This window comes from Poeciliopsis prolifica, unplaced genomic scaffold, assembly GCF_027474105.1.
Source record: "Poeciliopsis prolifica strain line A6 unplaced genomic scaffold, Auburn_PproV2 SCAFFOLD019, whole genome shotgun sequence".
Taxonomy (NCBI): domain Eukaryota; kingdom Metazoa; phylum Chordata; class Actinopteri; order Cyprinodontiformes; family Poeciliidae; genus Poeciliopsis; species Poeciliopsis prolifica.
The window spans coordinates 5,205,725-5,233,274 of NW_026562394.1; the positions used below are offsets into that span (position 1 = coordinate 5,205,725).

General features: G+C 38.2%; 1 protein-coding gene across 13 annotated transcripts in view; it reads right to left on the reverse strand.

Annotated features, from left to right (window-relative positions):
• Positions 1 to 27,550, reverse strand: part of msi2b (musashi RNA-binding protein 2b) — a 277,823-nt gene that overhangs the window by 239,150 nt on the left and 11,123 nt on the right. For all 13 annotated transcript variants that reach the window (XM_055043792.1, XM_055043790.1, XM_055043785.1 and 10 more), the window contains one exon: positions 24,227 to 24,268. In XM_055043792.1, the coding sequence (XP_054899767.1) occupies positions 24,227 to 24,268 (42 nt within the window). The remainder of the gene's footprint in view (positions 1 to 24,226; positions 24,269 to 27,550) is intronic.

Consider the following 27,550-nt stretch of genomic DNA (forward strand, 5'->3'; position numbering starts at 1 on the left):
CTTTCCTTTTCGGTTGCAGCACATAGCCCTCAGCTCTGTGTCTACCTGACAGGAGTGGAATTGAGGTAAGATGTGTACCCCTGAGGGCCTCTATTTCTTCATTGCGTTTGTGAAGTTTTATCTAAATATTTTGTTATTTGCCTCCAACCGGTGGACAAACACAACAAAACTAAGAGGTTACTTTGGTGATGGAGTAACCTACACATAGAAAGAAGCTAAAATTAGTATTTGCTTTCAGAAGTGATGAAAGAATTGGCCCATCTTTTAAGGATGTGACAGCCGATCCCAAACATATTTGCTCTGTTCCCATCAATATTCATCTACAACATTTGCTCTTATACCGTTTGTCAACACTAGTGTAAATAACACTTGCAGCTTAAACATTTTAAATAGCCAAGTGTCCCCATGCTGCTTGACATTTAGTGGATAGGCACACTGAAATATTAAAGGAGCTAAAAGATTTTTGAAGCAGCTGAAAAGAGTAACTACACTTAAACAACAATGATGAAAAGAGGAACAGAAGAAAGGAAAGCAGGAGGAAAAGATGTAAGAAAAGAAAATGGAAAGAATAAAGGAGGAAATGGAAAAGGTCAGGACACAATGGAGAAGGAAATTAGGAATAAAAAGGGAACAAAAAAGTTAAGGGGGGAGAACTCAAGGAAGGGCAAAAGAAAGAAAAAGATACAACTTTTAGACAGAAAATAAAGTATATCTAGGCTTAGAATACAGATAATTTTCAGACTTTTCTAGACAGTCTAAGACTCAGTGTTGCTATCTGGTCATGTTAATCAAACCTTTAAGACTAAATCTCTTGATATCTGCCCATGGAGTCACCATTTACCCATGTGTCTCCACAAATCAGTCAAGAAATACCCATGGGTGCCTTCCCACAATTCCCTTTGGGGTTCTTTCCTCCATCATTTGGAAACCTGCGTATGGCTCACCTTGGTCTTCCAGACTGGACTCAAACCAAAAGAACAGGGTTTTAGAATTAAGAACTGATAAAGAAAATAAAATAAAAATGTATGTCACAATCTTATCTTTTAAAGTCAATGCACTTGATATAAATATGACATTCAGTCCCCCAACGGGATGTTTGTTCATGCAGGAAAAGGCCCTCGAGGGAGAGCTGTGCTTGGTTTCAGTTCCTGCAATCTTGTTATCCCTTCAGGCACATAATGGAAAGACAGGTACAAGACTGCAATTCTGACCACCACCTGCCGTCCACACACCAGCCTATTCTCCACCTCTGTACACCCTCAGTGCTGAGATAAAAAAAAAAAGGAACTTTGCTTCTATTGCTTTCCTCCTCCTCATATCACAAGAACCCCCCCATCTATCTAACAGTCTGAGGGAAAGGATACCTGCAACCAAAGGGTCAGTAACATAGCAACCGAGTCAAAAGGCCTCCGTGGCTGTTACTCGGCAGGGTGCTGGCATTTACTTCCCCTATTTGCCCTCCCATTTCAACCCTGAGGCCTCAAGACCCACCCAGGACCTTAAAAGAAATGCGCTGTCCTTGCTTTCTCAGCTGCTTCCTTCTTCCCGAGTTTCAAAAACAATATTTCACAAACAAGAGGGGGAAAAAGAAAAGGAAACTTTGTCCTTTTGTCTGTAGTGTAGGCCAAAGGTGCTGTTTACTGCATTCCAAAGCTGGTTTCTCATTTTGATTCTCTGACCATTTCAGAGAAAGAAGTCCTTTGTTTTTTGTTAAACCAACTTGCCATAATAGTGTTGCCAATTCTTATTTATTTCTTTCACAGAAAGATGGAACTACATTTCTGGGGATGATGTTTAAATTTAGGTCATAGTTTTATTCTGGGTAAATTTCCATAATGCACTCTGTCTTCCACCTGCTGCTTTCTGCTTCACAGTATGTGGGCATAATTTCCTCCAAGGTTTTAATTGGGTCACATTCTGGCTAAAGATGTCAGATATTGCACGTACAGAAATACATAATACGAACTACTTACAATGCTGCAATTATCATTTTATGTCATCGCCAGGAAATGCAAATTTTGTGCACCTGTAAATACGATGCTTCCAGTTTTTATGTTCACAGAGAACCTTATCTAATAACAGAAAATGTTAAACTTTGTTTCTTCTTTTTTTTTTTGCAACCGTCAATCTATTTTTAGTGAATTTATTGAGTTATGTCCTGATCCCTTCCGTGATATTGGCTCGGGGTTCTCTAGACATTTTTACACGAGTGTCGTTGTACAACAGGTTGTCTTGTTTCACCTGTGTCCCAGACAGCCCTCCAGATGCGAGTTGCACAACTTGCAAAGTAGCACCATAGCCCATGCACATTACTTATTTTCACATAAATGTGTACTCTCTTGAACAATGTGACATCCATTTTAGTCACATTGCAGCTTTTGCTGGTGCCCTGCTTTGAGCTTAGAAATTGCCTAAGTTTTAATACTTCTTGTCTTACGAAAACTTAACAAGCAAGGCAAGATTTTAAGGAGGCAAGGCAGTACTTGCTCATTTTCTAAAAATTATTTTAAAAAGGGTGACCCCCCTCCACACACACACAAATGTGCTGCTTCAACTGCCGTAATAAATGGAAAACAGCCAACTGTTAGAAAGAGAAAACTGATTTTAAAAAAAGATAGAAAATTTCACCCAGTTATGATTTTGTCTATTTCAATAGGATCCAAATCTTGAGCACAGAGCTTTTGGGACTTGTGCGTAGGAGAAGTTGTGAGAGACAGACTCAAAGTGTGTTTGGTCTATTGTATTTACATCTGGGCTTAATTAGTTGGTTGATGTTGGATAATTGAGCGTAAATATATACAATGAAATTATTTAGAGCCGAATGCAGTTTGTTCTCAGCATTGGAATACAGTGCTGTATTCCAGTGCTGTGGTTTTAAATCCTGGAAGGACGGCATGAACAACTTAATGCCAGTTTAACGTCCTCTGATCAATTTCAAGCATCACAAGCAGGCTGTGTCAAGCTAAACAACATTGCTATATTAACAAGGCCCTATGAGATTTCCATGTTTTAATAACCTTAAGTAAAAATGCCACAATATTTACAACAAAAAAAAACATTTAACATGAGCCAACTGCTTTTATCAAAAAAAAAAAAAACTAAAATGGCACATTATCATGAAGTGAAAAAGACTGTGCTACACATATCTATGTTTCATTAGTGCAGCACAAGATGGCAAGAATGCAAATCAGAGACAACGGCATCTTGATACCATTAAACAGAAACTTGCATTTGCTGCTCTACAATCATGCATCAGCTCTGGATTTGCATATTCAATGTAATCAGTGATAGCCTAAGTGTGAACACACCTGTTGCTGTAATGTAGTGTTGTGGTGTACTGTAATCCGATGTAAATTTCTTCTCCTAGTGATGATTTATAGTTATTCTGCTTTGAATTGCTTCTCCTTGAGATTCCACCACTGCTCGGTACAATTCAGTATCCTCACAAAAGGAGAGGAGTTGTGCTCATAATCCCGCTTGAGGAGGCGCCAACTTCACCATCTTGTAGAGTTCTCGGCGACAGAGAGAGAAAGAGTGAAGGAGCTACTGGCAAGCTCATCGATCAAAGACTGGGAAATGTCAGGCGGCAAGTACAAGGCAGAGTTTTTAAGCAGTCTTGCTAGAGGTGTACCTCACACCAAGTTACCATGACTAAGGATGCGTTCTTTGTTACAAAACACTTGAAAACATGAGCCGTATCCAAGTTTTTCAGTAATTCTGTAAGATTTTGTTTGGATTTGTGATTTTTACTTTTTTTCTCCCCCTGGTTAGTCATCTGGTGTAAGCAACATTTACAATATGAAGATGATCAAATATTTTATTTTTATACGTCAGTAGGTGTACTGCCTAGTCTTGTATGGGTGAGCTATACACATTGTACACAATTAGTGCCAATGAAGAAAATTATATTGCATAACCTTGAGACATGTTTCAGGTCCTAGGAAATGTTTTTTTCTGTATTTTACTGTACCTACGGGGCTTAATTCCACTAAGCACTGACACTGTTTATTTAAAGGCACCTGAATGTTCCACAATCTAGTAGATAATTGCAGAGTGAATCCAAATGGCAAACTAATTACACTCTGTCTTTTAAAAAAAATAATAAAAGTGCTGTACAGTTTGATGGAGAGCCACGGCAGGACACCACTTGTGTTGCACAGGAGGACAATATTCCACCCTTCATTTTCAATATAGACAAGAGGGCTAGGTGCAGCTACGCAGAGGAGGATAAAGGGTGAATGATGCTGGAGAAAGGTAGATAAAGTTAGAAAAGCAGTCAGAAAGAGTGAGAAAAACACAAAGACAAGGAGAATGACACAGAATAAGTGGTCGTCAGCCCAAGGCATTACCTCGACTACAGTGAAGAAGATGTGTATTCTTTTATGTAGTCGTGTATATCTACAAAACCAGGTAGAACAATTACATTTCAATTACAGCCTTTCCAATATCCAGGAAGGCCCATTCTACCTTGTGAATATTGATGATGTGTGCTTTGTAAGCTCTTTGCTATTTGTGGCATTCCCCACATGAGCATTATTAAATCAGGGAGTTTAAAGGAAATCTGGGAGATTAACACACAATGGTGGGGCAGTGTTTTTTGTTTTACACTGATAATTTAGCCCACCATAAGTAGTTCAACTGCGCCGTTTAATACTTTGATCCTTGCTAAATATGCAGTTCGGGATCAGGCAAAGCTGGTGTCTTTATTTCATAAGTCTGAGCAACAAAACAAACATTTAGTGTACAAAGGTCCATACAGGAAGCTATTATTTCATATACTAGGGTAGAATACATGTGAGTTAATAGTTCAGCAGGTTAAATGGTAGAAGAGACCTACAAAACTACAACTGTTTAGCTGTATCAATTCAATAAAATCAATTACTGAAGAATAAGAAAAAAATAGTTTATTGCCTAGTTTATTCAGTGTATTTGAGCATTAGTTTTTCCAGAATTAAACTGTTAACAAAAAGATTTTTAAAATCTTCATTAAACACTACAATCTCATTTTGTAGCCTCATATTTTTCCAGAGGACTAAACTGAAAAAGAAAACTAAGTCAAATAATCTTGTTTACTAATAAAAGTTATGTGTTATTTTTTATTTGTTTTTAATCCAGTTTTTAATCCAGTTTTAACACAACACTGTTGGTTCTGGGTTGGGTTAGACTTGTTTAAGTTAAGTTGTCTGTGATTGTTTTCTATTTTACATGTGTAAATAAGGAAATAGATTTTTTTGAACATCCTGTCCTGTCACATCTCTGAAGGATGCTCAACTCTTGATTTGCTTTAATCTAAGTAGTATAAGTATATTGGAATCAATTGTGTGGAATTTACACTATTCTGATGTATCTGGAAGGACGTCACGTTAGCCAGAAACAAACTCTAACACTAGATTTTGTTACTGTTTTTGTCACATTTAGTGATCAAGAGGCTGTCTGGGAATTACATTTCAATGCTCTAAAAGTGTCCCCGATTGGTCAAATAGTTATTAGCCAAATTAATTAGAAACTAGGTCAAGTTGTCAGCCTCACTTTTAGTTCCAAACATCCAGCAAGCCAAGGTGAATGAACCTGGACAGACAGTGAACCTGGACAGACAGTATAGCATGGTGTCAGATTAAGTAGTGGTGTTATTTTGTCAGTACTGTGGTATTTGAGAGACAGGTGAAATGGTGCACAATATACATGTAAGAGCTTCAGTGCTAATGCCGATTTTCTGACATGTCCAAACAAATCAAAGACACCATGGCCTATCTGTTGATCTAATTGTGTACACTACAGTGTCAACTGCATAGAAAACAGGGCGAGAGAAATATTTTCCTATTCCATTATACTTTAAACAACACTTGAAAGAAAGGTAAACACCCAGTGTGACAGGAATATTGGTAAGATATGAACCAAAATATGTTGCTCCTAACCCAGCAGTTTCTGCAATGTGTACTTTGTTCTTTGTTCATCTTGCCACAAAATAGTCAATCATTGACCAAATACAATGTGACCAATACGAAATATTTTATAAACATTTCTCACTCCTATTGCATTCTCTGCTGGGCTTTCCTTTTACAAGGCAACCCTGTTTTGACACTTCAGTAAAAATTCCTGCCTCATCTCCAGAGCTAAAAAATGCTCCTTTAGAGCGTGGATGAATAGATACGCGTGTGCTGTAGTGCTTCGGATTACAGGCTTTATTTGTTCATTGCTATGCTTTATTGCTTTTATTTGCTAATGTGTTAGCCTGTGGCTAATAAGGCTTCATAAAAATGAGATGAGCCAAGCTTGTAAGGTGCAGCTGAAACCACTCCAGCACGAGCACGCATAATTTCTGTCTTGTGGGTGCCATATTGTAATCAAACGATGTTAGGTCTAACAAAGAATTCCAGGAAATAAGGGGAAAGTAATGAAGGCCGCACTCAATGACAGCACATTTGCAGCTGTAATTTCAATGGCAATGATATTCCATTTGAATCTCAACAAGCCTTAATTTTATAAAGCATAACCCCTCTGAGCTGAACGATGTCAGCTGTTCACGCAGTCGGTTTAAATGCGGCCCTCTTGAGACGAGAATATGGCCAGTGACATTTAATTGGAGAACAGGAAAAACTTACGGCGGCAGCAGAGAGACAAAAGGCAGAAGGAAATTTCTGTGACGACTTCCCGTTCATCAAGGAGATAAATAAAAGATGATAAACATGAATTAGCGAGGCCATTTTTTTGTCTGCAGACCTCTCTCTTTCTAGTCCCTTTGACTTTGAAAAATATGTTTCTAAATTTAGCATCAGATTTATCAAGCTGAGGCAATCCAGGGAAAAGAGGGACTTGGGAATAGAGAGTGCAAAAGACAGAGACAAGGTTGAACGGTATCTAAAAGACAGGTGCAGCAGCAAAAAGACTGAGGGTGGAGAGAGGGGGCATTGTCTGGGAGATCCTGTCCATCACTTGCCACTTTCAGGATGAAAATACATTTTCGTTAATATCCGCACACACACTTCCCACACACACTCTCACAAGATACGCACACAAAACGTCCAACGCAAGAAGAGACATGAAGAGAAAGAGATGTGAATTTCAATTAAGGAGGTAAGGAAATTAAATAGTGTTACAGTTATAAATGCACCCAAGCAGATAAAGAGCTTAATACTGGAAAAAGCTTGAAAAATGAAACAAAAAGACAAATTCATTCACATACACATGCAGAGAGGAAAGCACAAACAGGCTTCCCCCAACAGAAAAGCAGAATTAAGGTCAAAAGAAGCTTTTCATTTTATGAATTTCCACTTCATGTCTAATAACAGTCCACTTTGGACTCAATAAGTGCGAACACATTGATATTATTATTACCAATAATTTTAATGGGTTCTGTTCCACCAGTGATTTTTAATGCATTCATAGATGTTTGGTATTGTAGGGGTTTTGTTTTTTGTTCTTCCTGAGGTCCTGTCAACGTTATGCAAATTAATTACTTCATGGCTTGCGACTTTTCAAATCTCTACATTCCCCGTGAACAAACTTTAAAACTACCTCCCCGCTAGCTTTAAAAATTATTCAGGGAGCACATGCAGCATTATTTATTTTCTGCTCAAAATACTCGCAGATGTACACCGTTTTCCTCTGACAGTTGAGGTCAAAAGAGAAACATGTTGAGGTCGACACTTTGTTAAGCTTGAAAACAGAAGGGCCAACATAGGTTTACTTACTATGGTCTGATATTCAAATGCAAACCACAGGTGAAATTCTAGCAGGAGAAAATGTATTTAATTTATTTATTTTTTATTAAATATAAAGTGTTTTACGGAGAGAGCCGCTTTGCCTCCTTTATCTGCTTTTTTTTGCCATCTTTTATTTGCAATCAATGGAATCTTGACAGTCGCCAACTCGGCTCCCTCACCCACTTCTCCTAAAATGATTGCGAAGAAATTGTCCTTGTTAGGATGGAAGATCTTCATAGGATGCAAATTCTTTAAAGCACAAAGCAGCCCACAGCAGCACTCAAAAAAAAAAAAAAAAAAAAAACAAAAGACAAAACCACTACCACTATCTTGAACATTGTTTCAGCTTGAAATCACACAAATGTTGCAATTATTTGGTAGAGAATCAAAGGCTGACGCTTTCTTTGGCTGGTGAGGACTGCACAGGGCAGCGTGTTGGCAAACAACAGTAACATTTGGTGGATGACGTCCGAAAGAAAGCCGAATACCTTGCGAATGTAGATTCATCTGCGCTTATTCATTTACCAATACACACATCTGCTCAGTATTACATGGGAGATTAACTAGTTCTATCTAAAGAGATTTATCCAAGTGGAGAGTCATCACACACCTGTATTCCCTAATGACGTATGTAAGAGTATCTCCCTTAGTCAATTAGTCAACTAAGTGGTTGTTACAAACTGCCTTTCCTTGGGTTACTTGCTTTTATTTGTTTTGTTTTTTTGTTTGATATTTTGCTTGCGAGTGCAAGGGATATCCCTTTCAAAGATTATTTAATTGTGTGTGATCAAACACGCTAACCCTCAAAATGTCACAATAACTCATGTAGTGCATATATGGATTAATGTGTTGCAAATGCTGGTATTCATTTAGCACAAGTTAATGAGGAAAGAAGGGGGAAATAATTTGGAGCAATATAAATGCAAAGAGAACAGAAGGTCAAAGTTGGCCTAATTAAAAATGCAATAAAATCTCTGAGTGCTGTAAAATTGCTGCATGTAGCTATCAATTAGAAATCACAAAATGTTCTTAGGCAGTAGCAGCAAGGAAATGAATCTGTCAACACTTTTCATTATTATATGATAACACGAGAGGAAATCAAGTCACAGCATAACTGCGACAAGCTGGACTTGACCTGCTTGTGTCCGACTTCTGATTATTTCACACCCTCAGCTCGCAGCTCAGGGAGAGGAAATACACAATTTTTTATATGTGGGGAATTGTTTGTTTGTTTTGGGTTTTTTTTTTTTGCCTTTTCCAGCAGGGTGTCACAGGGGATCTTCTTTTAATGAGTCAAGGTAAAAAAGCAGCGACTACGGTCCACAGTCATGGCACTGCTGTGTATACCACATGTAGAGCCGACTAGGTGCAAGAAACACATTTTCTGGTTGTTTTGAGACCGAGGACGTCGGAGGAGTGGTGGCACACCTGCAGCGCAGCTGCAAAAGAAGCTGGATAAGAAGGAATAAATTACCGGCTGATGCGGTTGGAGCCGGCGTCAATCACACTCAATCAAATTAGAATCTCCAGTTCCATTTGGAAGCAAAACGTTGCCCACCGTGAGGCACAGGCAGTTTCAGTCTAAATGAAGGGCAGAAAACAATGCCCTGTAAAAACCACCTGAACAGTGAAAGACAGCTGAGCTGTGAGCAACAAAAACAGAAACCTGAAAAAGAAAAGGTGCTGCTGGGAAGTTTACCAAGTTTAATGGAGAATTTGTTTTACCTTAATCCAACTGTTGGCACAATAAATCAGGTCTGTTACCTCAAATTCTTTTACGAGAATGGAAAATGAGCAGTAATTGCCTTGGTTATGTCACGGCATCAATTAACCATGGAAAAAAAAAATAAAACATTCAAATGCTACCTAAAACATTTTAATTAAAAATCAGCGGCTAGCCTTTGCGCTGACTCGAGTGGGTGGTACTGTCAGAGTAGATGAAAGTGAGTTAAATAACAAGGTCACTTATTCGAAGGGACTCAGACTTTTGTCAATGTGTGATTTATGAGTACATGTGAAAGATAATTATGTTATTGTTTAGTCCTCTGTGAAAACAGTGAGACATGTTACATGAGCTGGTAAACGGCATTTAGCAAAAAACAACACAAAAAAAAAGAAGAAAAGAAAATTGCTGCTTCTGCTAATATTGGCAATATGATTTACAATTACATGTTGTAGGTCTACCATGACCCAGCATGGAACACTATGAGATTCTCTGAGTAAGAATGACTCAATATATCCATCACAGTGTACATCAAAAATGCATAACAGAATCTAATTGCTTTATTTTAAAATAAAGTACCCATCTCTGCTTCTTCAACCAAATGAATTAGTGTGGCATTCTTTCAGCCAGCTGACCAGCAGTGTGGACAAAATGACAAGAGAAGGGAATATATGTTCCAGGCATCTAAACAAACCTCTTGTCACTGCCTCCCTTTCTAAGAAAAAAACTATTTAAAGCCGTGAACTTGGTAAAAGTTCGATGCCTAATTCTCGCTTCTTCAGTAAAAGCTCAAGACACATCCCTGGTGTGTTCCCCAGAACAATGACCCTCTGTGTTTTAAAAAAAAACCAAGTTTATTACACATCACATCTTATTCCTCAGTGCTATCGCCACCAAAGCACTCAAACATGAACATCTCTGTTTTGAGAGCTTTATGTTAAGCCACTGCTGCTATGTTAAGCATGAAAGGTGCTAATTTTGAGTCATAATTCGCCACTGGTAAAATCAGAACTGAAAAGCTGCTCATCCAAATTGAGTAATACCTATAATTAAGAGGCAGAATAGTTTGAATGTAAATGTGTGGCCTTATTGTAGCATTTTATTGTTGCTTTGTGATCCAGCGCTTACATGATACACAAAGATGTGTCGCTTTTTTTTTCCAACTCACTCTTTAATGAGTAGTTTTACACACTCACAGACACAAGCTCTATTTTAACAGTTGTTTCTTTTCTTGTCATTGTTTGATATTGTTTACTTTACCACCACGTGCCAGTATTTTTTTTCCCCCCACTGGTGCCAGATTGTGTTTGCTTGCGAATTCTTTTCTGAGCCGAATTGAATGCAAAAAAAAAATCTAATCTCTAGGACAGACACATAAACAGACAAATACAAATTATGGCGAGCCCACATGAAAAACACAACACAAATTTATCCAGATGATAAAATATGATGTGGCTGACAGTGCGTCCAATGAAAAATTATTGGCATGAGCCAACATGTCAGCAGTATAATCGTGAATGATGTGCGGAAGAGAAAGGTCACAGCTGAGGACTGAGACATTATGTAGAGGAACAGCTAAGCTCTTTAGCACTCTGACTTAGATGCAGTAATTCAGAATTGGAGAGTCGTGTCCAACACAAGCACATTTACTTTTTAGCAGCGAAATGGGACAAGCTGCTACAGATGTCATATTATCATATGAAAATAAATACACGACTTAAGCAAAAAGTTCTAGAATGTTGTAAATAGTTCATTGTTGCAGCAGTGAGTGACAAGACCCAATTGCGTGTGATTGCATAGAATAAGGCAGGTGAGGGTCTTCACCATAAATGTGCAGCTGCATGCCTGACAGCATGTGCTGCTGCATATTCTTCCTGCTTTTGCTTTGTTATAAATCAGCCCACTGAATCTAGCCAGCTCCTCTACCACCTAACAATACCATGCAGATTTTCTGCCACTGGGGCCATTTGGGAGCTATTAAGCACTGCCTTGGCAAAGCACGAATATAGCAGTAGCCTTTCAACAGCTCCCGTATCAGGTGGAAATCACAAATATGCTGCACAAGGATAGGAATCAATGTGTGATTCTTAAAGTCAATTTTGCTTTGCGAAGAAAAACTACTGCAGAAATTATGAATGCTTTTAAAACGCTCATCAAGAAAAAAGTTTTTTATTTAATTTTTTCAGTGTCTAAACTGAAATGAAACTGTAAAAAAAGTACTCTGTAACAGAGATATTAATACTCTGTCACAAATGTGTTTATCAAACCTAGAAGATCTAGTAGTAACATTGGCTGAAGCTGGTGAGAGTCGACATCGACAGCAGATCGAGTTCATCCGGGACTTAAAAGGCAACATTAAAACGGAGATGACAGTTTGCAAAAGAACCAAGTAAGATCTTAGTGAAATATTTTAAAATGATTGGCTGTACCACCAAGAGAATAGACAAAACTGTAGATATCAATTTCTTTGGTAATGCTAAGACAATTTTCACTGTGTGTATTGGTTCATATAAGGGTGCATTTGAAACTTGAACTACTAAAATAGGCAGCTGCATGCATTTTTAAAAGTATTTGTATGGTTAATGTATTCTTAAAGTGTTGACAACAGGTGTGTGTCTTGTCTGTAATTCTATCCCTATTCTCATTTAAACAAAACACTGCCAAAATCAGTGAACTAAAAAAGTGAAAGATCTTTCAACCTCTTGTGACAAAGTATTATTGGCCAGCCGAGCAAGAAGTTTTCTTTTTTTTTTTTTAAATAAACTCTGTCACTAAAAAAAGGGCAACTCGAGAACTATCTCTCCTTTAATTCAAACTAAAAATACAAGGTGTCATATTTATATCCCAGGCTCATACTAATAGGTTACACTTCCTTCACCAGAGAAAGTTACATGCTGACAACAACTGGATAGCACTTTGCACTACAGCTTTTACTTTGATGGTGTTGAAACATCACAAGATCTTATTATACTGCTGAATTTGAGCACATTTCAAATTACGAGGAAAAAAAAAAATCTGTTGTATTCCTTGATTGCAGTTTTGGCATTTTTATAGTACAGTGTTAGTTTGACAATAGTACAAATTCTGAACCAGGTAATTGCAAAACTAATCATAAAGCAATTGAGATTTATAGTATGGATGATCCAGAAAAGAGATGTTCTATAAGACAAGGGCAACAAAAAGCTTTTTGTACCATTACCACTAAACACGCTGCCGACACAGGCACAACTATCAACCTGACAGGTTTGTCGAGCTGAAAGAATATCGTAATCAGAGGGGCTGGTGCCCCAGAAAACTAAAAAAACAAAAGATTCAGCACAAGAAAAACACAGATATAAACTGTCACACGTCGTCAAAGTAAGAAAGAGTGGTCTGGCAGGTGGGATTCCAATATCTAACCCTGCAAATGACAACTGGTTCCAATCATGGTGAAAACACTTGGGTGAGTTGGTCAGGCAATCTTCCAATCAGACAGACACATCCATCACATTAATGATTACAGTCAGGCTGTAATTTTACACTTAGAAACAAACTAAAGAGATGCTGTATTTATTGGCTGTTAAAATGCTAATGTCGAACAAATAAAAGACCATGCCAATTTAGAAACAACACAATTTAAATCAGCTCTGTAACACTTGGAGCGACTGTTTGATATTAAAATAGAGAAGACCTGGAAAAATGTGCCTTGATGCTTTCAACATATTGTAACATTACAGCTACAAGCTTCGTTTAAAGTTTGAAGGAACAGGAAAAAGCTTTTTTTTTAAAAAAACTGGTATTTTATGCATTTTGCATCCATACAGCATCTGAATCAAAATTCAGATTCAAATTATTTACAAGTGTAAAGAAAAAAATAGTACCAACCACAACTTTCCACTTACTAAACGGTGCTACGAAGCAGAGCTGAAAATTAGAATTCTTTTATCTGAGACAGACAGCTGTTGCTATGTGACATCACTGTGGACAAACTATCTGGCTGCTAGCACGTCCGTGTCTGACACTGAATCGGATTTCGCTACAGAACTAAATATAAAACCCATCCAGCTGTACCACTTTGAACCCGTAATACAGAGAGCAGAATCTGCTGAAGAAGATCTGAGGAAGAAAATGAGGAAGAAAGCGATCCAGACAGGAATGCTGAGAGGAGAGAAAATGCAATATGGTGGGTAGCAGTTTGTTTCATTTTCTGCACATTCTTTTGGTTCGTGATGTTGTGGAAAAAGGTCCCGTTATGGCAGCTGCAGATAGTCCTGCTGTGGGTGCTGTGTTTTTGCTTTCGGGACAGCAAAATATTGATGCAGATGCATCAGCATTCCTTCAGGTAGTTTCTTTTGGGTGCAAAACTGTATAGTTATGTTGTGAACCCTTTGTCGTTTTGGTGCCTTCCAGACTATGCAGTCCCGGACTCAGATTAGTCTGCTATGACTCTTCCGCCATCATGTATGTTTTGGAAAACTGATATGTAGCCCTGCACCAATTGTCCACCTGAAGCCATATGATGCCCCATTTGAAATCCCAAAAAATTTCATTTAAAAGCAAAATCTATGTCTACCCAGTGACCCAGGTTAGGTGCTGTATAATAAAGCACTGAGGTGTGAGTTGTTTGACCACAATGATGTTACACATCACTCTGCCTCCTTCAAGAGTTTGGAAGGGAAATTCAAACTCTGAATTTTATGAAGTTTGTGGAAGCTGGCTTGTTTAAATATCTAAACATTTAAAGGGTAGTCATACTGCATATAACATAAAATATCAAATTATGCTAAACCAAGGCTAAAATGGACATTTTTATGCAAAATTGTTTGAATGTTTTACAAACATTTTACACAAAAAGGTAAAAAATAAAAATTTAAAAAAAAAATTTTTTCTTTCTTCTTTTACTTTGATGAGTGTGCATGAAATCTGATGGAAAAATGAATCTAATTAATGCTGATTTGGTGCTATTGGAGAAATATCAGTATTTTCTGTGAAGCTAACTACACATTTGGATGCATCCAAAGTCATTTGATGTGCTGATGGATATTTCTCACTCTTTGTTCTGTCAGTTTCAAACAGCATATTTGAGAACAGAGTAGAAGAAAGAGTAATATAAGGAAACCATGCAAAAGAAAAACTTGACTGCAGGAGGACGTCTTTGACCGCACCACGGAGCTCATCATCCTAACTGAACAAGGCATATCTTTTTATTTATTTCCTACATTCCAATCAAACACAGACTGAAAAAAGGTCAATGTTGAAAAATTAGAAATGCATTCCTCATCAGCCTCCCGAGCTGCCAAAACAGCTCCCTGAAGTGATGACTTTCAAAGTTAAGTGCTCCTCCGCCTCTCTGACAATCTTTGTTTTTCACCCTGGACTGGTGCAGACTTCAAGAGATTGGAAGAAAAAAAAAAAAGCAGATCAGACTGGGGAATCCACCTATCACATTATTGCAGAGGCTAATTTAGAAGAGTGCTACAGCTGAAGAGGGCCCAAGGTCAGTGTCACTGCTAGTTTGGGATGACCAGAGCCACTTAGTTCGTGACACTGCTGTGATGAGAGAGCACTAAAAATCAAATACTAACAACCAAATGGAGACAATCTTTTTCTCATTTATGCTGTAAGAGCAAAAAAAAAAAAAAAAAAAAAAAGTACAAATGCTGTACTGTAGTATTTATAGAAAAGTTCCAAAGCATTTTTATTATTTTTATATCCTGAGAGTCGGTTCTTAGCACTAATAATGCATGATGAAAAGGCTGGCCTTTCAATTATGATCAAATATAAATTTTAGCTACCAATCCAGACATCTGTTGTCTGCTTGCCTCACAAAAGGAGCTTTAAGCATCGCAGAAGAAAAAGACTGAACTACCAACTTGACTAGATAAAATGTCTCAAAAGGGTTCCACACACCATTTTGTACTTTTGTGGTTTTCTGTGCAAGACTCTTTTTTCGCTATGTAATTGGGTGTATTGCATCGGCAAATGTAAATTTGATAAATAATATTCATCAGCAAGCGGTCACCTACCGATATTCTTGATTGGTGAGGATCTTCATCTGTCATATTTTTATTACTCACTTGATCTTGATGGGGATCAGAATCCCAATTTTCAGAAAATAATTTTATTTTATTACGTGAAGGATTTATGTGATAAAATGCACATTTCAGACAATTAAGTCCAACTACCAACTGCCGTGTAAAGTTCTTGTCTGGATAGGTCGCAGCAAATCTACAAGGTTCATCATTTCTAATTTGTGTTATTTAACGGCTTTGATAAACAGTGAAATGGTGATTAAACAGAGAAACAATCTAATTATATTGGAGATATTTTTGAAGTGTGATTCACAGCAAATAATTCTGAACACTGCTGAGAAATTCACCTAATCTGTTTGAAGAGACCTTTAAAGGGACATAATGACGTGGCTCAGGGGAAGCTCCATCGCTTTGGAACATCAAACCAGTTGTCAGCTGGTTCTTTATAGCATCAACTTAGAACTAAGGTAAAAACCCGAGACACTGGCTCTGCTTTTAATAGTTCCTTATAGTGTGTAGTTTGGGAAAGTACAAATATTGGACTGAGACTCCATATCGACGGATGCTTGGTCTTAAATGATCAATATCAGGCACAACCCCTGGTGTAAACAGTGTAATTTCCACCTCCAAGGTGGTAATATTATAACATGCTTCCTTTGTGTAAGTCAAAAGCTTTCTCCCGGAAGACAGGAGTTGCTGTTCCATCTGAAACCATAATGTTTTTTAAACTGAATAACCTTTGCAGTGCAGTGGTTATTTCTCTGGATTGAGTCACGCTGGGTGTTGTTTTTCCATTTCTTTTATGAGGTTAATAACTGAAGGCAAACGGCAAAATCCCTGTGACGCGCTCACTGTGCTTTACATTCATGTAAATGCTGAACTCGTGTTTGTTTGTCTTGTACATGTGTCTGTGTATGCACATCCATTGATAAGAAGTCTTGAGAGGCGCAGTGAAGGGCCATGCCCTCCTCTCCTGTGCTCTCTCCTCTCTATCCTGGCTAGCAGGCTGTCCTCATTACTGTCAGTCAGCATCAGGTTTAGCAGTGCCAGGCTCCTGCACAGCCCTCTGTCCTTTCTGCCCTGCCAGCACTAGCCTGCCTGACTGCTGCCATTGGTAAGCATTGTAAGAGCCCCCTCAATCCCCTAGAAAACCTAATTACTCTCCACCCGCAACCAAGGAGACCAGAGCAGAAAAGACGAGAGGAAGAGGAAAGAAGAATCACACACACATCCCCTCCATTTATAAGCGCTCTGGCAATTATTCAAACAAAAGAAATGTGTGTTCATATTATATCTGCGGCAAAAAATAATTACACTAGCATTCACTTTTACAAATCATTTATCTTTCCATTGAAGCATAAATATTGGCTGAAAGCACTGAGAGAAAAAATAAAGAGAACACAAGATACATTTAGGAAGTGTAAAATGAAAAAATAAAAATGCATGCATGAATCAAACTGAGCATCGCTTTGACTACCAGTTAACTGGGTCACTCAGTTGGTGATTGTGTCTGACCACCAAACAAACAGTCATTCATATGTCTCTGCTCTGGCCCCGTTTTCATCTGGAGCAGTTCCACCGAGGCCGCTGAAAGCGAAGGAGCTGACGGGTCAGGGATTTAAACCCATCTCCAGCTTCGACACAGCAGCCATTACCACGGAGGGAGAAAAACTCCTTGTGTCATTCTCTATCTGAGGGCGGGTTTGTTTATGTTGCCTCCATGGCTCTGGGTTTTTTTGGGTTTTTTTTCCTCCTGCAGGTTCGAAAGGAGTGTGACAGTGAAGAATTCCCATCAACTTGCTTGTCACTTTTCTGACATCTTAGTCAAAGTTTTCTTTGGTTACATTCTGACTGCCTCTTGGTCTCTCTCCCTGTCTCGACGCATTTAGTGTCAGTTGTAAAATCCATTTTCAAAAGTGCATTCACACAGAAAGGAACAAAAAAAAAAAAGGAGAAAATATTTCTTCAGCTGGACATTTTGGTCGCTCACCGGAATAAGACCTGTGCTGCACACCTTGAATGTCGGCTTTAGATAATAGTCTGCACAACATAACATTCTCTAAAACTGTGAGCTATCTACACACCAAAAAGACCTCGAGGAAAAAAAAATAAAATGTGTAATATTTAAAGAACCTTCTATCATAGCTGAAATGTTAGGGACGGCTCATTGTCATGAACTGTGATGCTCATCAAAGATAACGACGCAGCATTCTGATGTATTACACAGTAGACTTTTGTCCTTGAATATTCCCTCGGACTCGTGCAGCTGCGCGGAGCTGAGTTGGAACGGGAAGCTGGTGCTTTTAATAAACTCGCAGGGACATTCAAAGGGACTGGCAGCTACAGCGGTTTCATTTTCCCAGCAGTGAGCTGTGTCATTTAAAATAAGGATCATTTTGAGGAGGGGAATATCATATTGCTAAATCAAGATCAAATAACTGAGGAAGGCGCAAGGCTGGATTTACCAGGCCTTGTAATCTTTAAAGACTAAGAACAAAGTGCAGAAAATTGAAGAGAGAGGGTACGACATGAGATGCAGTGAAGAAGAATGACAATGACAGACAAAGCAAAAAATAAAAAAATAAATGTTTGAATGGAGACAACATCTGGTGCCTCGTAAAAGTGAACCTCTCTATGTCTTGTCACATTACAACTTCAAGCTTCAATCAACCTTATCTGCATTTTAGGAGATGAACGCATGTAGAAATCTTTTACAAAACTCCACAAATTCAAGTCAGGTCGCACCAAATCTACAAGGTGCAACGTTGTCTCAGAATGGAAAGCGTCAGTCAAGATCGCAGTTAAATTTGGCTATGGACTTTGACTGGACCATTCTAGAACAACATGAATATAGGTTTGACCTCATCTGACCAGACAAACTGACAAACTGCAAATTTCCCACCACTCCTGAAAAATGTCAGCTGTTTTGAATTAGGGTTGCATGATATACTACAAGTTTATCAGGATTGCAATATTTCTATTTGCAACATTATAAGTGCAAAAAAAAAAATAATCTTGAAGAAATATTAGGCTTTCTGAGCTAATAATGTAATTGGTGATGCTTGTTTGATGCCAGGGGGATGATAATGATGTCCTGGTAAAGTTATCAGTCAGAGCTCCACTGTTTCATTAAAACAGAAGATGTAGTCAGATGCTCTGTTGTCAATAAAGCCATGTAGCTGTGATTACTATCTTGACATAGACAATTTTTATATGACGTCACATGTTTTCTTAATATGACTGTTCACACATTGCAGGTCTATAAACCTTCAGCTGTTGAATAAAGTCCAACTCCAGCAGATTTTCACTTCTGACATTCAAGCCAGTGGTCAACAGGTGAAAGGTCACAGGTATGGAAACATAGCTAAATAGGGGGAGAGCGAAATAAATATTGAATTTAGCTCAACTGACTTTGTTATTATAGTCTTCACCTGCAATATTGGCACCCATGATTTTCCAATAGTGAGCAGCCTGACTGCCAAATAAGAATCGACTTAATAATTAATTTATATTTGTTGGATTCTGTTTTTCTTCTGACTGAAATAAATGCTTAAATACTTAAAATTAGGTGGCTTCTGAAGGTAACTGACTAAACTATACTCATCAGGGACTGGAACAAATGCATGTCACACTTTTAAGATTTATATTTATATAAGAAAAAACAAACCTGAAACTTCTTAACTTTTTTTATTTGCCAAAATCCCACTATAATATAATAAAGGTTGCGGTCATATAGGTGGAAGTACAAATGCTTGATACTGTAATTTCTTTTTTAACACAATAGAAAAGAACAGTAGATCTAAATCAAACTTGGATCCATCACAATTTTTTTTATTCCATACAATTTCAAAACATCTGGCATTTTTATTTCCCAACAAGCTTGAACATAAAGCACACTAAGTTCCTGACAGAAATGTGTGGTATGCAGACAGGTGGAGGAGGTGGTACTGGTCAGTTTAGAGAAGAGTCGACAGAAGGAAAATAAGGGAGAAGCAAAGGGATGAACAGAACGTGACAACCAAGTGAGACAAGAAGAGGGTGAAGACAAAACAGTTGAGGCACATAAAAAGTAAAATTTAGAGAGTGCCTTAATGGTATTTCTGGATTGTCATCCACCTTAACCCTAATTGTTATTGCCAATACTGTACTAACTTAAGTTTTCTTTCTTGGAGCTGAATGAGAATTTTAGGGAAGAAGTGTCAATGCAAACAAAACAAGCATCTTCCTTCAACTGTTGTTCCAGCTGCTCTTCTGCAGCACACATCGAATTATGAAACAACAGAGCCTTCTTTCTGCATCCCAAAGTCCGCTCAGCAGGTCACAGAGGTGACTCGCCAGACTCGGCCTATATGGCAAAATCCCTTTGAAAGGCGCATGGAAAGGGTTACGACCTGTGCTCAGTAAATCAAAGCTGCTCCCTCCTTTCATTTCCATAACAAGCCATCAGAACTCATCTCCCACTGAAGTGGCCACAGTCCCACTGGCAATTAAAATCATGCTGGGACATGTTATGCTTGTGTGTGACTGCACTGCGAGAAACAAAACCAGAGGCGGCAGCAGCGGTAATGACGCCGGCAGCTGAGTGGTAAATCTCGAGCGATGTCGGCAGAAACAGTCTTTGATTCCTCTTAAAATAAAATTGAAAAGAAAAAGAAAGAAAACAAAAACTGTGTCCTCTTTTACATATTTCAGTTCAGGTCTTACTGGGAAATATCAAACAAGGAGGCTCAGAGACTGAATTATCTCATCTCTGTCTCCTTTACCATGTTTTGTACACAATTGCAAAACTAAAACGGGAGGGTGGGTTGTTTTGGTTTGTGTGCGCAGCATGTATTTTTGGGAAATAGAGAAAAGCAAGACTCTTAATGCCATACTCGTTTGTAGAAAGCTGGATAAATATTTACACCTAACAAAATAAAAACATTTTCCAGTAATGTTTTAATTCACTAAACCAAAAGAAAATGTATAAATTTGAATGAGAAATTACTTATTTATTTTGTTTTAAATTAGCTTCAAGCATCCACTTTGATCACTGGATGATGCGAATAAAGATCTATCCAATTCGGCTGAAAAAGTGATTGATCATCACACCTTACAATTACTTCACAGCTATTAATCCAACCATTTTATGAAAAGCATAATCCTCTGTTTTTACACTTGCCAGACACTTATCACATCTGCTAAGCAATTTCCAGGTGTGAACTGAGGGTAGAACTTCGAACAATGCTTTGGAGAGCAAAGCAATGCATAATGATGGCTGAATTCGGTTCATCCTTCCTGTGTTTGTATCCTCGTTGAACAACAACCACTGCAGGGACCAGCATCCAATATGATCGGTTTTTAGCCAGTAAGCCAGCAGATAAAGAATTGTTTATTTGGTGTGGAAGTAAATGCTAAGATGCTGAAACCTTTACAGAGGAATCCTGGCATTCTGAAGCCACGTCCAGCTGCCTATCTAACAAAGCCTTGGCTATCCCCAGACAGGCGAAGAGGACACGAGGCATAAATGAATGTGCATAAAGCACTTTGCATCACATCATGATTGTTTAATCCTTTCATTCGCACCTGTCAGTCATCCTCAGATGCAAACTAATCCCTGAATATTTGCAGGCCAGCCGATGTTGATATCTTTTCACTTTTTTATACTTGTAAGCACAACCTCTAAAAAAATCTAAGATTAGGTAGTGTAGGAGAGCATTATTCATTTGCAATGTATGGCATGATCTGCATTTCCTTAGTCTGTTTTCTTTGATTGACGGGGGCCGCTGGTTATCTCCACTGTGTGCCCTTTACCAATATTGTGTTGCAAATGGATATAAAACCATAAGATTCCCTAAATCATGCAAATATATGATTCCCTAAAGGCAAGTTTAAATGTTGGGAGGAAAATCTACCTTGTGTGATCTTTACTGTACCTCGCAAAATAATTTGCAGTCCTCCTCCTCTTTCACCTATCTTTCTATATTTCACATGATAACCCAGAACAAAATGTTGCATGGAAAATATGAGTATAAAAGAATTTTGAAGTGTGGCATTTAATCACTTGTGTTCTGATGCCCTTAAATAAATTCAGTAGAATTACTGGGGTTCACCTATATGAACTTTTATCTCAGTATAAATTCTCTGTTGCCTCAGAGGGTTTGCTGGAGAAGATTAGTGAACAGGCAGCAGGAAGACTAGGAAGAGATAAATTTGGGGAAAACTTAAGCAGGGCAAGGTTATAAAAAAAAAAAATCCTAAAAAAACGCAATCTGAACATAAACATACCATTCCTGCTACATAAAAGGTAGTAGCATCATGCCATGGAAATACTTTTCTTCAGCACTGACACTGATGTCAGGAAGATGAAGGTGGAAGTCAATCTGCTATCTGCTAACACTCTAAACAGCCAAAACTGATGTGGAATGGTTTAGGCCAAAAAATATTCCTACGCTATGACCTAGTCAAAGCCTTGAACTGCAGCCAGTTGATATTCATTGTGTTAGTCAATCACATTAAATTATAATAACACAAACTTAAGCTTGAAGCTACTGTGGTATTAAGTTCAAAACGTTCAATTGGTTGGGTCGAATACTTTTCCAAAGCACCATAAATAATAATCTACTCTGCAAGGTATTCCCACAGCAATCGTTTGGTTCACTTTTTACAGGTTTGTGTAGCTACAGAAATTGATTTTGTCTTAAATGTTAGACTATACTTAACTACACTTCCCCGGATGTGTGAGTTTTAATATATCCTAATGACTGATGTCGAACACCCTTGAATCTGTTTTCTGTTCTCAGCAGTCCATGTTTTGGGGCAGTGTCAGGAATGTCTGCTGAAACAAGTTGGCTTTTTTTCCCTCTGATCCTGTCATCCCGGCACAAACACCCGCGCTTGTTTACAGTGAAATGTCCTCCTTGTTCACCTTCACCTCCTGCCTGTTTTTCAGCATTACGCTACGTGATGTACATACTGTATAGTTTTACCATATTGCAGCATCGAGCAGTGGGAGGTCACCGGCGAGGTTGGCGCCAAAGCCGTCGCGAACTCGTGAAAACGCTGATTTGCTCTCCGAAGCCAAAGCTACTGAGGTATCTGCCAAGCGGAGCTTCTTTAAAACAAAAAGGCAACCTATTCAAGCAGCCAAGCAGGCAGACAGCAGAGGCAAAAGAAGGGACAAAAGAAAGCTCATTCTAGACAGAGAGGAATTTAAAAATAGGAACATCTGAATGGGTATTCTTTCAAATGTCTTCAACCAGCTGAACCTAAAATACAAACCACTGCAATGTTAATCTATTGGGTTTGATCCAATTGTTTTAAGAACCTTTTTAAATCCACTTTCAGTAAAACCATTTTGCTATTCTCATAAGATTCCTTATGGGTTTTTAACAATTCATTGTGGCAGTATTTTCACAGTCTCACTATAGTGCCAGTTATGGAAATTATGCTTTAAAAAACAACAGTGTACTTTCCTTTTAAGTTGTTGCAAAAGTTAGCATGATGGTTTGGAAGAAAAATATAAGCAGAAACCCACGCAGCAAGCTGGCTCAGTTGTTCGCCTAATAATTGGATGCATCATCAAACATCCGAGTTGTTGTATTGCACCTTCAACTTTTATTAGCAAAGCTCAGATGAGATGAAGTTAAGTCGATAGGCTTGCCATGTAAGAAAAAGTGGAAAAACACAAGTTGTTTCTCAGCCGCACGTCGGTATCCTTAAGTCACAGTGTGCTCTGGTTCTAAAAGCTTCCACTGCCAATTCCTTATTTGAAACGTGAACAAGTCTTTAACAATGCCCCTCTTTGTGATCCAGGGAAAAGGAGAAAATCTATTATCGATTTCCACCTGGTTTAGGTGGGGGGAAGCAGCCCCTGAAAGCGATGCTGAATGGCGCTACAGTGCACTGCGCAATAGCTTGCACATTAATGGCTGGTGGATGGTGTGAGGGGGCATGTCAACAAAGCCCCTGACTACTCCACCGCGCCATCTGCACATGCTGAATATTTAATTGTCGATGGAAGCGCTCAAGACCAGTAATCAAGAAAAGAAAAGATAATACGCATCATGAAGAGCCTGTGTGACAGTTCCTGCATGATTGGAATATGGCTTATTTCTTCAATCACCCATTGTTTCAGTGCTAATTGTGACAATTTCTGCATGCATGCCACACAATAAAGATATTTCTAAATCACTCATGTCATTCAGTCTCATTCAACTCCGGATGTGACAAAAGAACTCCGACTTGTAATTCAGCCAGTAAGTGTAATTCATCACTGTCAGCTGGGGAGTCACCATTCAGTTCAGAAAAATGTATTCAAGGAACTATCAGCCTAATCAGTTAAAAATAAAACTTGCCCTTTAATTTTAAATGTGTGCCACCAAAGACATTTTAACAGCTAACGAAAGACAGGAGCATCTTGATTATTTTCATCCCAGCTAAAAGAATTTCAACTTCTTTCACACAGCAATGCATTGCTGCCTTAAAGAGGCAGTAGAGCTCGACTTCATACCACTGCAGCAACGGAACTGAAAACCGCATCAGGAAAGAGTAATATCACAGGAAAACTGCCAGATTTAAAACATTACAGAAATAAAGAAAAATAATGTATTCTTTCATCACAGCTGAAACCTCCCCTCTTGTAGGGGTAATCGCTTCAGTAAAACAATATGGCCAAGCTGAGAACAACAAATCCAAACTCAATCTTTGTTTTTCCTTGTAAAGGTTGTGTGAGCACAATAAAACTTAGCAAACAACATGACGCATGATCACTTTCTCGAAGCACTGCTAAGTGAGAAATTCATTCTTACCTTAGGCTGGGCGCGACGGGGAAAGGCAACCTTAGGATCAATCTGAAATGAGAAGAAAACGACACGTTTGTTGTGGATGGAAGAGACACGTCCGCATCAGGACCACAAGTACAGCTGCTCGCAAAAGCCACAATCTTTGTGATCGAGAATGAAATTTTATTAAATTTATTAGGGGTTTAAAAAATAGAGGAAAATAGAGCAATGTTGCTCTATTTTTCTGCAATTCTGAGAAGTAACATTGGTGCTCAGCTAAAGAGAACAGTGAACAAAAGGCTTCTGGGTTTTTAAAAACATTCAGTGGACAGATTACCCTAAAATACAAGCTTTGATTTAAATACAGACAGTAAAAGGGAAAATACCATTTTCCAGCGTACCACCGATATTCTAATGGTATAGCACAATCGTAGCAGTGTCATGGTTTTATGCCATTTAAAAAAATAAACAAAAAAAAAACAGGTAATGAGAAGATGATACCGACACCAATTTATTTTATTTAACTTGCCCGCAGTCACTTAGACCCCACACATTTTTCAATCTGTGCACTCTCCGGTGGGTTTGAATTGGCCTCGTGCGCGCTTTTTATGTGTGTCTTCAGAAACTAATAAACACCTAGACCCCCTGGATCTAGTTCCAACAAGCATCTTGCCCACCAACTAAACAGAGAATTTCATAACAGGAAACGAACAAAAACTTCAGAGCTGAAGGTGTAAAGTTTATTCAAACTAATGTAAAACAACAATCATAAATTAAAAAGTTGATCAAGGAAGTCACACTGGGTAGGGTGATATCATGTTTCTGTATGTTTGCAAAAATACAGAAAATCCCATAGGTTCAAAAAAACATTAAACCACCACATTTAATTACCACTCAACTATATCAAATATTTATAATGAAGTCAGCTTGATGATCATTTATTGAGACAAACTGGTGGTTGCACAGTTTTCTTTGCTGTCTGCCATGTCTAATACAGCCATGTTTTAAATGTAAACCAGTGATATGCTTTTGCTTTTTCACATTCCCTGCCATGTGATAAGACAACAAGAAGTTTTTATGTGCAATTTAGTCCAATTTCACATATTGTGCTTTCTGAACATCCACAACCTAATTAAAGTTGTAGTTTGTTTTCTCACAGAACAGATTGATTCAGGATTCTCCGCAGCTTTCACAGAGCCACGCTGCAGTCGAACAATTCAGCAAAACAAATGGCAAACAGCACTTAAATGTTGCAGTATATTAAATCACTTGCTAATTCGGTGTACAGTTTTAGTCACAAGTTCATTTGCAAACTGCTATTTAATGCCCCGTGCTAAAGCCTTTATCACTCAGTACAATAATGTCGACTTGGTATTTAAATTCACAGATGACCTGCTACCTTACCTAGCCTCCTTATAAATGATCCAGGTATACAGATTTGCAGAAATACTGGTTTAATTAGAAGAAGTTAGGCTTGTCACTCATCAGGACAAAGCATGTAAAGAGAAATGACCATTACCAGTGACCTCATTACTTTACGCTGCTAATTATCTACAACGGAAGGAGCTCACAGAAACATTTCAGGCGCAACATTTATTCCGTTGAGCAACGTACTTTGTGAAACCTCACATTCATTATTAATAATTACTGTGTGCGTCTTTAGACCAAAACATTCATGGTACCAAATTATCTCGTAGCCATGAAACCTTTTATTAATAACACCCCAGAAAACCAAAACAAAAGGGAGGGAAAAGTGAGCAGACCAGCCACACCAAGTGTTCTGCTGGTCATGGTCACACATTTTTATTTTAGGCAGGAATCGCTGATTGAATATGACAGGAAGAAAATGAGAGTCTGAGGCCGGTGACGCCTCCAGATATTGCCAAATAACCGGGAGGATGCGTCAGATCAGCCTGTTTCTCCATCTTGTGCTTGTTATCTCATTAGCTTCATTTTCCTCATTAATTTCTGTGGTATGAAGGTATGTTGTGGGGGTGGCGGTGGTTGGAGGTTGAAGGGGGTCTCATCAACCTTGCACTTACAATGAAGAGCAGTGAACTGCCTCAAACCACAATGTCTGCCTAAATTGTCCTTGGCTGAATACAAATGACTTGAAGGATGAACATCCCCCTGTTTGTTTCATAGAACCCTTTTAACAAGGTGCTATGGTTCCCCATGAATGAACTTAGCTATATATAAATGAGTGAGAAATTCTTTGCATTTGTGAAAATGACTCCATTGGCACAGATGGATTTATTTAAGAAAACGATAATTCGCCCTGCTGAGGAAAACAATTGAAACAAAAGACACCATCTGCACGGATCAATTAAGCCATTGACATTGACTGCATTTCAATCTGCTTGAAGGGAATCCATGATGTGCAATGTCACTGTCATCTTTTCTGCCAGTCTCACTTATTACAGTTATCGTTGTAAATCAGGTCAGAATGAGAAATGAATTCAATAACACCTGAGCACGGTAACCCCGCTTGTAATAAATTTCATTTAAAGATTTGTTTTAGCACTTAGCCCCAGGCATAACCAATTCAAACTCAATTATTTTTTTCTTGCACCCCGTTTGAGCAAAGACAACAGATTATGTTCTGAATACCAAAGTCCTATACCTGGTAATACATCTTACATTTTAGGTTTACATTCAGATAAAATGCACATATATTTAAATCAAGCCTTTGATAATCAATGGAGACTAAACTGATTGCTTTTGAACTTGCTAAGATTATGTCTTTTCTCTATATGCACAAGCCAACACTTAAATACATTGGAAGATTAAGGTTAGTTTTCTGCTGAAAGATGAAGCAACTAAATGCACAGAAATCTAGTAAAATTATACTTAAATTATTTAAATCACACCTAGAGGAAGGAAATAAAAATTAGGCCATGAGAACACCCTATGACATTTTTGCAGGCAATCTATTTTTCCAAGGCTGTCCATTTATATGATATTTATATACAAAGTGAGTTTGTCAGAGGCGGAGCAAGTACATGCATTCTGATTTGCACTGGATAATGTAAGCATCAAAACTGAAATGTTGTGTCAGTTTCACCTGATACTTTCTTCCTAGAGCTTTTTTTTTTTTGTTATGTAAGACACTTAGGTTTAGGAACAGCTAAGTGGACCTGCAGTGCATTTGTTTCAGTGGTATTACATGCACTTGAGTATACTTCCTAGTGTTCTTGCACTCATGTTTGTGCAGTACTATATATTTTTCCATTAAACATCATGAACCTAATATTAATAAGGCATGATTAGCATATTTTCTGCACTTGCTATTGTCTAGATGAGTATATATGTTTTTTCTTCTCAGGATAGGGGAGCTTTTCTTATGTCCGA